The following is a 13,962-nucleotide window of genomic DNA, read 5'->3' as shown; positions in this document are numbered from 1 at the left end:
TGGGGGCTGGGGGTGGAGGAGTCTCTTCTCTCCCAGCCCAGCAAAAATCACACTCTTCCCAGCCTCTTCCCTGTGTCAGAGCTGCAAGCTGGGTCTTCCCAGATCCTAAGCACTAAGGCTCCTTTGTAATCTGACACTACTCCTCAGTTCAGGGGCCAGTTTAAGTCTCTGGAGGGGCGGGGTAGGATTGGAAGAGTGGGGGGAGGGACCCAGGTATGGAGTTTATGTCCTTTGTCCAACCTAGGGCCCACCTGGAGGTCTCAGCTGAGATTATTGCCTCAAATACTGGATATGCTGCCCTCTGGGCAGGAGAGATCAGCTGTGGGATGGCGGGAAAGAGCCCACCTCCTGGCTTTTGTGTTCTGTGTTCCATCCTGGGATCCCTTGCGTCTCTGCAGCTGCCAATGCCAGCTGCATTTCCACCACCGCAGATGTGGGCCGCGTCCCCACAGCCGCAGATGCGGGCCGTGTCTCCACTCTGCTCCCTTCCCTCTTCCCCTGCTCGCCCAATTACCCACCTTCAAGTAATCCTTGCACGAGTCTCTTAGCTGGTCTGTGTGATGAGCAGAGAGTCCTTTGATGGGTTATAGATGTCCCGTTTGTGATAAGATGCGGAGAACTCAAAAAGTTGTACATTTTTTTTTAACACTCTACATTTTACTTTGTGTATAATTCTTCAAGTTTTTTCTCACTCTACATTTCACTTTGTGTATACCCCTCCAATGACATTTGTGTGTGTATGGGTCTCAGTGTAACTTTTTCACTTCATGATGGTCTAAGACCATGTGTCCTGTACACCATGGCTCATAATCTACACCCTTGGTTTACCCCATTGTAATCCCATCATCAGCTCATGCTTATCACCCTGGTTTTCAGTATATGCCTTTATTTTGGCTCTTGTCGATTTTCCTTATCATCTCAGCCATGCATTTTAAAGGATATCTGTTATGCTTTATCCAATATTTCTAGACATTTTATAGAGGAAGTTTTCAAGTAACCTAGCCTGCCAAAGTCTCTGCAAGAAGCAGTGATATATATTTTTAATTTAATACCCATTATGAGCATGTAAAATATTTTATCTTATTTTCTATAAATTAAAACAAACAAACAAACAAACTAGATCTCTGAAATGTTAACCTTGTCAAGGCTTCATACTAGGAAGAAAATTAAGCTCAGACTTGAGATACTGCTTCATTGCTGACTTTGCTTTTCTACTCACAACTCCGTCATAGGATTTTGGTAAGGACTGCATAAGATAATGTAGGTGGAAATATTTTTTAGTATAATGTGGAGCACTCTGTAGAATAAGTAGACATTATTATTATTAGAGTCAATACTTAGGATTCTACTAATTATCTGCATAACAGGGAAGGATGACAGGAATTTGAAGAAATTAAAGAAAATAGGATGGAAGAACAGCAGTTCCTAAGCAAATGTTCATTCAACCAATACTATAACTTATTATAAGTTTCAAAAGACAAGTTGAGTCAAAATATACTTCATAGAATCACAACCTTTTAAGATATATTTTATATTATTCTGTTACTCACTTATTAATGAACATTCACTGAGAGCCTGCTTTGTGCCAAGTAATATTCTGTGAATATAAAAACGATTAGGACAAAATTCTTGGCTTAAGGAGCTCCGTCTCTAGTGGGGGAGAGAGATCATTACGGAAGTACTTCAATTATGTTTAAAATAAAGCCAAATAATAGCATGTTAACTAGAGATTAAATAAGTTCTTCCTTTACCAGCAGATAACAATTGGTTATTGTTTTTTTAAAGAATCATCAGCTTCTTTTTAAATACCTGTAGGAGGGACGGAACTATTTCATTTTCTTTCCCTCAATTTTGAGCTAAAAGCTTTCATCTTTTGGTCTCATTCCTGCCTTGTGAAGCAATACAAAATAAATCTCTCTTTTTTGGGTGACAGTTGTTCAAACAAAAAAAATTATACTGTCCTGTGTTATTCAACTTTAGATTTAAATCTCAAATCTTTTCAGTATCTTTAACCATATCTAGATGAAATCTTGACATTTGGAATTCCCACTCCTGACATCTCCACCCAATAATTTGACAGCTTGGAAATATTCTGGCCTAATGCTTTAGTGAAAGACTTGTTGCTTCTATTTATATACATTCCTACAAAGAAATCATTTGATGAGTCCCATGGCAAATAAGTAAGTCTAAGTGACTACCCTTGTCTGCCCAGGTCTATCATGCTGTCACCAATTTACTCTTATGTTTGCGAAATTTCTCAAGAGAGAAAGAAAATACAAAGCTACGTCAATACATGTCATCAGACCTATACTGTGTGTTGGTGTTTTTAGGAAGCCAGAAGTTGTGATAGTAATGCAGAACTCATTAATGTATTAATTCAGCAATTATTTATTGCTACTCTTCTCATCTTCTCTGGCCCCAAATCATTGCAACTTCCTAAAGATGATCTTAGACACAGTAGGATCCAAATGAAGTTCATATCAGGTTGTGCAGTATAGCTCTCACTACCTGAGGGTTCTACAGGTATGTCCATGGATTTGGCCCCTTTTTTCCTGCTCCTGTTTCTATTACTGTAGAATCAGGAAATAAATATAAACTAGATAGAAGTTAGACCAGCAATTACAAATACATTTTCCCTAGCCTGAAAACTTTATTGATATTTCCACAAACATTTATCAACCCCCAGTATATACTATGCTCTGATCCATGCCAGACACTTTGGTGAACAAAACACACATAGGTGCTGCCACTCAAGTGCTAACAAGGTTCAACAATGTGCTCTTCTTTTGCCCACTTTTTCAGAGAACCCTAGAAAGATTGAGAAAGAATAGGCCATGTAGATCTTTCTCTATAAAATTTGCATTGTCCTGACAATGTTCTCCAATAGATTCTGAGCTAATTTTAGGTAACCAAAACCTTGAATTCCTTTGGGAAAAAAAAACTTTTTATGGCATAAGAGGGGCAATGTTGAAGATTTTTCTGATAATCAGCTTAGTTTTTTTATTTGCTTGTTGTCACCTATTACCTTAATTGTTTAGCTCCTGTCCTTGGCATTTACAGGACTCAGATACTTCAGAGTGGTCCTGACATTTTCACTAAAGGGCTGTGAGCTAAGTCGAGCTAAGTGCTCCTTCTCTAGGCTGATGGTATATTTTCAGGTGCACTAACAGAGTTCATTATTTCTTTATACAGCAGCAGTGTTAAGAACCAAGCTGTGTTTTCTAAAAAATTGAATGGGCATCGGCAAGGGGTAAGATTGTGGTGGTGATTAAATACAGAAAATCATGTACCGCTTTATAGTTTTATGATAAATTTCAGTGTCTTCCTAATTAGGTTGTTTCATGAGTACTGGGCAATTATTATCCAGGCTTTGCTAAATCATTTGGTTTTGTTACCAGAGAGATGGTGTCCCAAGCAGCAGTCAGTCTTGGAATCCTGAGCACTGTGAATCACTGCACAGAATTAGCAGGGTTCTCATCTTGCAAATCCCATTTTGTTGTGCTTGCTAGTGAAGTGGATTCAGGAAGAACACGTATAGCAGCCAGCTTTCTGACTTACAGTTGGTTGTTCATTCATTTCCCATCTGATGTTGATACCAGCTACCCACATTCTTAAGACTTTGAATACTATAGGATTATGGACCAAAATAGGATCTCCACAGACTCTCTTTTAATCCTCTTGTTTCCAGAAAAGTCAAGCCCTAAACTTCTCTAAACCACAGTTATCATTATACCTGAAATTTATGCTTACTATCTGTTAAGTTCTGTGTAATCACTTTACATGAATTATTTTATTTAATTCTTGACAATCATAACAGGTAGATATTGGCATTCTCCCCATATTATAGTTTAGGAAATTGAGACTTAGAGAAGTTGAATACTTTCCTAAGGGTCTAGCAATTAGTGAGCTTGAAATTAGAACCAAGTATTCTGACTCCGACTCTATACTCTTAACTTCTAAGCTATTACTTTCTTATTAATTGTCTCTAGTTTATCACCTTGTTTAATCTTTCACTTTAATATCTTAAAATATCTTTGTAAACATTAAACATCAAATTTCACTCTTAACATTTCCCCCCACTGAACTATACGTTTCGTAAAGACAGTCTATGTGGTTTACCTTGTATGTTCAGGACTGGGGCTAACATATAAAAGATGCTATAATATTTAGTGAATGACTGAATGAACTCATTGGCATGTTCATATTCTTAGCAACATATTATAAACCTAATTTTAGATAATCAATGATTACTTATATATGACTGTCAGCCAAGTGTTTTTATTTAAAATTTTTTAAAAAAATAAAATAGTTTAATGAGTCCCCATATACCATCACCCACCCACCTTCAACAATGATCAACATTCTGCCTTTCCAGACATACTATGTTTATAGTCCAAGTTTGCTCTTCATAAAGAGCTCCTAAAAAATTTCACTGAAGCAACAGTGAATCCCCTCCCACCTCTCCCGAAACTTAAAAATAAGGTTGCTTTCTAAAACTTAAACTATGAAATCAATGTGTAATAATTCAGAACAGATATGAACAGTTGTCTATAGACAGAATGGCCTCACAGTCCTGCAAGACTTGTAATGAAGTTACCAGTACATCTAAAGAAACAATGTTCCAGTCAAGAAGAGGCACTAGTCTGCTGTGGCACTCCAGAGAGGTAAGCGTGCAGAGGCAGACCTTGACTATGTACTTGAAGTGCTATCCAGACTGAGCTGTCTACTCTTGTGAGTATCTGGTCACCCTGATAGATCCTGATGGAGAGAACATTCACAGGGATCACGTTAACTTCCCTTATTCTGACTCCAAGCCACCTGCTCTATTTAAGCTTACTTTCCAAGATGATGAGTCGGTTAATGTAAATATCCAGCCTGTTTGATGGTTGGTTTTCTCATGTAAAGTAATCCCTTGATACTCTCGTTTTAGTATCAGTCTCATGTGCTTTGTCAGCATGGATTAGCTTCCCTCCGAGACAGGTTTTTGTTAACGCCAATATTAATATATCATGCTTTTCTCATTGAATTATTTTTTTGTTTACTGATTTTCAAGAAATTATTAAATTATTCCATTAGTTTAAAAACATATTTTTCTTTTGTCAGTTAAAAGGTTTTTTTTTTTTTAATGAATCCAAAAGTGATCAAAATAAAAATGCTTATTTGTTCCTTAGGTTGCCTTAAACTGCTTATTAATAACCTTTTTGTGTAATTTTTTAATTTTTTTCATCATATATTAATCAATTTTACTTAAAATGCTTTAAGCAATGGCCCAAGTCAGTCTTAAGCTTTAGTCTATTTTGTCCCTTGAGTTTGCGGTTTGCTTTTGGCTTCACTTAACATGTTCCGTTTTCCCTTCGGATTTTTCAGTCTGTCCAAAATGATTCAAGTTTGTTTTATTCTTTTATCCTATTGGCATTTTATTAGGCTCTCTTTGCACTGTGTTCTCCATAGAGTCTGAGTAACTGCCAGAAGTTCTGTTTGATTGTCATCACATTGTCTTTTTTGTGCAACTCCATCTTGTGTTGATCTCTACAATAGTGTGCCTCTCAGTATCAGGATGTTGCAATCTCTAGATCCCATCTTTAAGATTCCTAATTGAAAAATCTCAAAGTCCTTCACATGAAAATCCATTTGTGGGAATATCCATCTGTAATTTATTCCCTCTCGGCATAGCTCCTCAGTAATGTTTTTGAGCTCCTACTGGGATATAAGAGGCCATTAAAAATCATCATTTTTTCCTCCTCTTCCAGAAAAAACCCAAAAAACAAACAACAACAAAAAAACATTGGATGGCTTGAACTTACTCGTTATTTTCTTTTTCTGCCTCATATGAACTCAGCTAATGAAGTTCTAGAGCTGTGAATCATTATGAAAACAGACTGCTCTTTTTGCCGAAGTAAATATTTTGTGATTTCTGAAAGTGTACCTTATCAGGGCATTAATATTCTTTTTATAAACTCCTCTAGGGACACTTTGCCTTTAGCTGGAGCACAGTATCCTCTCATTGTGTCATATAAATTCCAAGGATATAATATTGAGCCCAGTTGAGATCCTATGTGTGTTTAAGATTATCTGTAAAGTGATTTTGGTCTCTTTGGGATCTAGACACCACATCAAGATCCATTAGTATCAATTTTATTTCTCATGATGCTTTAATGTTTCTTCTTCATAGCTGCTCTTTATACTTTCTCATGAGGACAAGTTAACAAGTCTTTTCCCCTCTAAATTCTTACCTCTTCTCATTTACTGATCAAACTGATGTTAAATTTAACATTTGAATCATAGCTTTGCCCTTTTCTAAATAAAGACAATTTAAAATGTAGGCAATTTCAAAGAAAAGCTCTTTTGCCCACCTCTCATAGTTCAGCTTTGCTCTAATTTAACTGTCAAAAGGAACTTTACAGTATCCTTGTGTTTTTTTTTAATGGATGTCAGTTAAATAGTATTTAAGTATACAGTGTAAAAACTGGAATATTCTGGTGTGAATTGGTATCATTTGCTTTTTTCCTACTTTATTTCTCTTCCTTTAGCGATCATGATCAGAAGAGAAGTACATTTGCCTTATAATCAGTGGTGTGATGATAAATGTTTAACAACTAGCTCTCCAGGGAAAAAAGGAGCCCTGATTTGTAGTATTTGCTGATCTCTGCATCTAAATACTCTCACCATGGTTGATTTCAAGCTGTCAATATGACATCAGTGAATGCAGAGTTGGGAAGAGATGTGCAGTAGCCCATCATATAGTATTTCCGTCATACAGATACAAATAATGTCAAGATCATGGATAATAGTCAAACAGTAAAATTATTAGGAAGTGATGAGTTTTGAGTATTCATTATCTTTGTAATATAATTTATTTAATTGTTAGTTTATGTAACTTAATTTTTGATAATGACTGAGTCTAGCAAACTTCTCACACAATTCCTGAAAATTCATGAATTTGCTGTTATGAGCTAGTATGAGCTGGTTCCAGCATACAATTGCTTATAATGAAGGAAGAGAGATAATGACAAGAGAACTATCATTCGGATCCTCTCCATTTTAAGTTTCTCTAATGTTACAGCTGGAGACAACTGACCCTCCACCTTCATGTTTTTTCTCCCACTCTAAAGATGGCTTATGAATCCGTTGCTTGCACCTACCAAAGAAGGGACATCACCTTTGCTACAGAATCTCCAGGTCCTGCACAGTTTGTTTACAATGAACCTTAATAAGGAGCTTATGAAAAAAGCTTTGTATGTTTCATTAGCCAAAATTTTTTTTCTTTTTTTGTCTTTGCAGTATATGAAGTAGTGTCTTGGGTTTTATGGGATATGAGGTCTGACAATTAATTTCACGAACTGGTTGCAACAATGTTGCTAACTTTTTCTTTGATATCAGAGGGATTATTCATGAATTTGTATCAACTGGACAAACAGCTAACCAAGTTTACTATTTGGAAGTGCTGAAAAATCTGCTTGAAAATGTTAGACAACCTGAACTTTTTGTCAACAATTCATGGCTCTTGCATCAGAACAATGTGCCAGCTCACTGTCTGTGAGGGAGTTTTTAGCCAGTAAACAAATAACTGTATCAGAACACTCTCCCTACTCACCTGATCTGTCCCCCAATGACTTCTTTCTTTACCCGAAGATAAAGGAAATATTGAAAGGAAGACATTTTGATGACATTCAGGACATCAAGGGAAATACGACGACAGCTCTGATGGCCATTCAAGAGAAAGAGTTCCAAAATTGCTTTGAAGGGTGGACTAGGCTCTGGCGTCTGTGCATAGCTTCCCAAGGGGAGTACTTCGAAGGTGACCATAGTGATATTCAGCAATGAGGTATGTAGTAGTTTTTCTAGGATGAGTTCACGAACTTAATTGTCTGACCTCGTATGTCTTCTTCCCAGTGGCCAGCTAGGTCTTTGTTGATACTGCAGAACCCTAATGCCACCTCACAATAAGTAGAAAGAAATCACAACAGCAGACAACTATATTTCCTATAATCCCAGTGGACGTCTTGGACAATTACTAGAAGAATGTGAAAGATATGTATCTTTCTGCAGTTGTATTAGTTACTTGACTAGAATTCCTTCTTTTACCATTGCAGAGGAGTAATGCATCTAAGAAAAATGGACTTGCTAATGATACCAAATACTGAAGCATGAATGTTTTGTCCTAAGCTCTGGAATACTTTAATAAGTTATATCGTAAACCCACTTTTTAAATGTCCCCAGTTTTAGTTAACCTGGTGATATGCTCTGCTAAATATCCTATAAACTAGTATTAAAATTTCACAGCATATAGATTTTGACACATATTGTGCCTAATGTACTGAGGGACTCATTTTAAGTCATACAGTTCTGAAGTTCAAGTTTTACAATTCTCTTTCTTACTTCCAGTCCTGGCCTGGTGGTGACAGCAGAACATCATGCAATCAGTGTTACTAGGCAATCATAGAAAGATACATCCACATGATCATTAAAATAAATACATCAAAACGAAGTATGTGAAACTGTTCCATTAACATAACTAACAGCTGAAATGTAACATAACAAATCAACACATGTGCTACAACATTTGGTATTATTCTTGACTTTGCCTTTTAAGTCTACACAGAAATTGTTCTTGTTTTCATTGGAACACAGATGAGTGTCAAGCTGCAGCTCATCAGATGGCCCCTACTTATGGAAAAGATGCTTTCCCAAAGACTGCTCACCTTTGGCACAGTGAGAATACTTGCTGGGTACTTCTACAGCATGATAATTGGAGTCTAACCTCATAGCTGTCCTCATTTAGTCTTTGATACAGAAAGAAATCCAAATAGCACAGACAGCTGTGGAAAACATTTCATTATTTTTTTGCTTTTGACACTGTTAAAAACAAGAATAAATTCAATAAATCCACAATTCTACTTTTTCAGGTATGTTTATCTAGGCTTTATGATGCAATAAGAAAACATCAACACATTTCAGGGTTTATGAGGATGAATAAAGTGTGGGAAAAATAAGCCTGGAATTCACTATGATATATTTGAAAGGAGATTGGGATCCACTTCTATCCAAAAATATGCTCATTAACGTACACTTTCAAAATTACTTTGAAACTATTAAGTAGTAATGCTGAACCTTGCATAAAAAATATAATAAGGTTTGGAAAAAATATAAATTGCAATGGGAAATGTCATATTTTAATTTGAGCCATCTCTTATATAGTGCAATACAGCTGTTGTGTACAGAATATTGGCTCTGATTAATGAAGCATCTGAGATTTCCTTGAAGAGGCAAAAATAGAAACATTTTTGGTTGTTTTTTTCTTCTTTTTATTTTTTCGGTCTTCATTTGTCCCAATTTATTTCTCCATTCCACTTTCCAATTCAATTCTTCCTTCTGTCTTCATGGTATCCATCCTACATCTTTTATCTTGATAGTCTTGCTAACCATTATATGATCTTGAGTTTAATGAAACAAGAAAATTAACTCCCAGAATTTCAAGACTGTAAGAGGTTTTTTTAGGGAGAGGTATTGCCCTCCCCCCGCCACCCATCTGATACAGATGCCAAGAAAGTAAGTCACAGGCACAGGTGTAGAGTGGGCCTGTGTAGAGTGGGCCATTGTGCATTTCCTGATTACATAACCTTTGAGTGTCTCCAGGAGAGATGGGGTTTAGGGCCGTGTTGTGTGCACTGCCAGGCAGTCTGATCACAGACGGGCATTGTTTGTATCCATTCTCAAAAACTTTCCTGCTGGTTTGTTAAAGCATTATAAGTTAATGTTTAAATTGGAATCATGTCAACCACAGCTGTGTGTGAGTGAATCTCTGCTTTAATGTGAATCAGAGTAGCTGACTGGGATATGAAGGGATCATTTTCTTTTTCAACATTAGCCACATTGTTATTTGCTCAGTGGCTAGGAAGGAAGAACTGGGTGGCCAATAAAAAAAGCCATGACCCAGGTGTGGGGACAGAGCCCCAGAGAGCAGTTTCCAGGCTCTTGGCCTCACGTGGAAAGGTGCTGGCTCAGGTAGTAGAGGGCCATCAACTGTGATTGGATGGCCATCAGCTGTGGCTAGTTGGCCGTCAGCTGTAACCCTTAAGCCATTGGCCACTAGTATACTGCCGCGGCTGCGTTGGGGAGTCGAGGAGAGTCAAGTTGGTCGGTTGGCAGAAAAGCGGACAGCAGGTCACGCGTCATGTGAATCCAGCCTCCAGTGAGACTATAGTGGTATGACTCCCCTATCTATGGCTCCGTGGGTGTTCTTTTTTGGCCTCACCATATCCTGTGTTCTTGTGTGGGGAGCGGGAGCTGAGATCCCGTATGACACCCCACGTGACACCAGGATACTTAAACAATGTTTCTAACCCATAGACTGTTTTATTTAGCTACCACATAGCATAATCTTTATAGTACATCAACTTAAAAATAATTTTTATCATCTTTACAAAAATTTTAAAAACAGCTCGTTATCAAAATGGCAGCGTAAGGTGAGCCTCTGTAAATCTTCCCTGGATTTTACAGCTAATCAAACAACTATAACTCCACAAAGGACTCCCTGCACAACAGACAGGCAAGACGAAGAAGCCCACTACTGAATTCACCTAAAAGTGGGAGAATCGCGTGAGCGGGAGAGGAGGGAAGGGAGCAGTGCGGAGACAGAGCTGCGCGGGCCCAGGACGCAGACCTAGCTCAGTGCTCTGAACTCGCTGCATCCCGGAACTACCACAGCTGCAGGAGAGGGAAGAACTCGGACTGCTAGGGCTCCGCTTGTAACCCACAGGGCTGAGGGGACAGCATATAACACGGCTGAACCCAACGCTCACGGCAGAGACCTCGGAGAAAAGACTGAGGGAAGAAGGCTGTTAACGGTGGTTCACTGCTGAGCAGAGAACGGAAGCCTTAGGCACTGAGACTAGCTGCCCTCTCCCTACCGTCCCAGAGCTCACCCCACAGCCACCTGCCCGGTGCTAGAAGCAGAACAGTAGCAGTGTCAGATCAAAAGAACAGAATATTTGCAGTTCTGAGAACTGTGGACCGCAGACACAGATTCGCAGCCCAACTAGTTCTGGCAAAGGGGAGGGAGCTGTGGAAGCAGGACCGGCTGTGGTGGTGGTCACCGCCATTGCTCTGGGCCACCCCTCACAACTAACCCTGCCCCTGGCCCCACCTATCTGGGTCAATCCCTGCAGGAGTAAACAGAACTGCTGAAACATACAGGCTCTGAATCTGGTGCAGGAAGAGCTTTGGAACACCTGTGACCCAGGTGAACTATTAACAGAGGAGAAGCCCATCTCCCAGGGAATCCCTCCATTGTGTGAGAAGCTGGAATAGTGCAGAGAAAACATAGCACTACCATGTGAGAGAGAAAAAAAGGCTGCAGTCAGAGAGAAAATAAAACATTCTACCAACAAGTACTGGAAAACAAAAGAAAGACCTTTTCCTATCAACCTGTTGCAGAAGCCACTCCTGTAGATGTCTAGGAAGAGAAATAATAAATCAGTAATTGCCATGAATAACCAAGGCAACAAGACAGCTCAGAAAGAAAGTGAAAAGTCTCCAGAAAAGGAACTTAAAGATATGGAAATATGTGACTTAAATGACAGAGAATTCAAGATTGCAGTTCTGAAAAAACTCAACGAGATGCAAGAAAACATAGAAAGGCAGTTTAATGAACTCAGAAACACAATCAAAGAACAACATGAGCATTTTACGAAAGAGATTGAAATTTTAAAAAAGAACCAAATAGAATTTCTGGAGATTAAGAACTCAATAGAAGAAATTAAGAATGAAATAGCCAGCTTAGGTAATAGAGTTGACCAGATGGAGGAAAGAATCAGTGACATCGAAGACAGAAAACTGGAAATTACATGGATGGAAGAAGAAAGAGACTTGAGACTTAAAAGAAATGAAAGAACTCTACAAGAACTTTCTGACTCCATCAGAAAGAACAATATAAGAATAATGGGCGTACCAGAAGGGGAAGAAAGAGAGAAGGGAACAGAGAATATATTCAAACAAATTGTTGATGAGAACTTCCCAAACTTGTGGACAGAACTGGATCCTCGAATCCAAGAAGCAAATAGAACACCTAATTACCTCAATCCCAACAGGCCTTCTCCAAGGCACATTGTATTGAAGCTGTCTAAAATCAATGACAAAGAAAGCATCCTCAAGGCAGCCAGGGAAAAGAAGACAATAACCTACAAAGGAAAGCCCATTAGATTATCATCAGATTTTTCAGCAGAAACTGTACAAGCCAGGAGGAAGTGGAACCAAATATTCAAACTATTGAAAGAGAGAAATTATGAGCCAAGAATAATATATCCAGCAAAGATATCCTTTAGATATGAAGGAGGAATAAAGACCTTTCCAGACATACAGAAGCTGAGGGAATTTTCTAATACACGACCCGCACTACAAGATATACTAAAGGAGGCTATCCGACCACCATCAACAGGGACAATTTGTGGCAACTAAAACATAAAAAGGGGGAGAGTAAAGGCCTGAACCGGAATATGGGAATGGAGAAAGTAAGCGTGCTAAAGGAAATGGAATACTCTAAATATCAAACTTTCTTTTACATAAACTTAAGGTTAACCACTCAAAAAAAATCAAGAACTGAAATATATACTGTAATAAAAGAAAAAGCAGAGGGAAACATCATAGAATACCACCACACAGAAATAACAGACAAAAACAAAAAGACAAAGAAACAATGGAGACACAGCCTTACCAGAAAACTAAAGAGAGAATGACAGGAAATCCTCACATGTCAATAATCACCCTAAATGTAAATGGACTGAACTCACCAATAAAAAGGCACAGAGTAGCAGATTGGATCAAAAAACTGAACTCGGGCCAGCACGGTGGCTCAGGCGATTGGAGCTCCGTGCTCCTAACTCCGAAGGCTGCCGGTTCGATTCCCACATGGGCCAGTGGGCTCTTAACCACAAGGTTGCCAGTTCAATTCCTTGAGTCCCGCAAGGAATGGTAGGTTGCGCCCCCTGCAACTAGAAACGGCAACTGGACATGGAGCTGAGCTGCGCCCTCCACAACTAAGACTGAAAGGACAACAACTTGACTTGGAAAAAAGTCCTGGAAGTACACACTGTTCCCCAATAAAGTCCTGTACCCCTTCCCCAATAAAAAAAAAATAAAAAATCTTAAAAAACAAACAAACAAACAAAAAAACTAAACCCAACCATATGCTGTCCCCAAGAGACACATCTCAGCTACAAGGACAAGCATAGACTCAAAGTGAAAGGGTGGAATTGACACTCCAAGCAAATGGTATCCAGAGAAAACCAGGTGTAGCCATACTGATATCAGATGAAAAAGACTTCAGGGTGAAAAAGGTACCAAGAGACATAGATGGACATTTCATAATGGTAAAGGGGACTATAAAACAAGAAGACATAACAGACATCAATATTTATGCCCCCAATCAGGGAGCACTGAAATATACCAAGCAGCTACTAACAGAACTAAAGGGAGAAATTGACCAAAACACAATTATACTAGGGGACTTAAATACATCATTGACAGCTATGGATAGGTCATCCAAACAGTAAATAAATAACGAAATAGCAGCCCTAAATGACACATTAGATGAAATGGACATAATTGACATATACTGAGCACTTCATCCTAAAACATCAGACTATACATTTTTTTCTAGTGCACATGGAACATTCTATTCTCAAGGATAGACCATATATTGGGACATAAAATCAGCCTCAGCAAATTTAAGAAGATTGAAATCATACCAAGCATATTCTCTGATCACAAGGCTTTGCAATTGGATATTAACTGCAAAAAGAAGGCAGGAAAAAACATAAATACATGGAGATTAAACAACATACTTTTAAAGAACGACCAGACCAAAGAAGAAATTAGAGGAGAGATCAAAAGATACATAGAAACAAATGACAATGAAAATACATCCTACCAAAATTTTTGGGATGCAGCAAAAGTAGTTTTAAG

At 38.4% G+C, this 13,962-nt stretch overlaps 1 protein-coding gene across 1 annotated transcript in view; it reads left to right on the top strand.

Annotated features, from left to right (window-relative positions):
• Positions 1 to 13,962, top strand: part of RGS22 (regulator of G protein signaling 22) — a 221,852-nt gene that overhangs the window by 145,533 nt on the left and 62,357 nt on the right. The window contains exon 17 of the mRNA XM_033125712.1: positions 4,530 to 4,664. Within this exon, the coding sequence (XP_032981603.1) occupies positions 4,530 to 4,664 (135 nt within the window). The remainder of the gene's footprint in view (positions 1 to 4,529; positions 4,665 to 13,962) is intronic.

The sequence above is a fragment of the Rhinolophus ferrumequinum genome, chromosome 14, assembly GCF_004115265.2.
Source record: "Rhinolophus ferrumequinum isolate MPI-CBG mRhiFer1 chromosome 14, mRhiFer1_v1.p, whole genome shotgun sequence".
Lineage (NCBI taxonomy): Eukaryota > Metazoa > Chordata > Mammalia > Chiroptera > Rhinolophidae > Rhinolophus > Rhinolophus ferrumequinum.
Note: the sequence above shows the minus strand (reverse complement) of the source record. Positions and strands in the feature narration are given on the sequence as shown.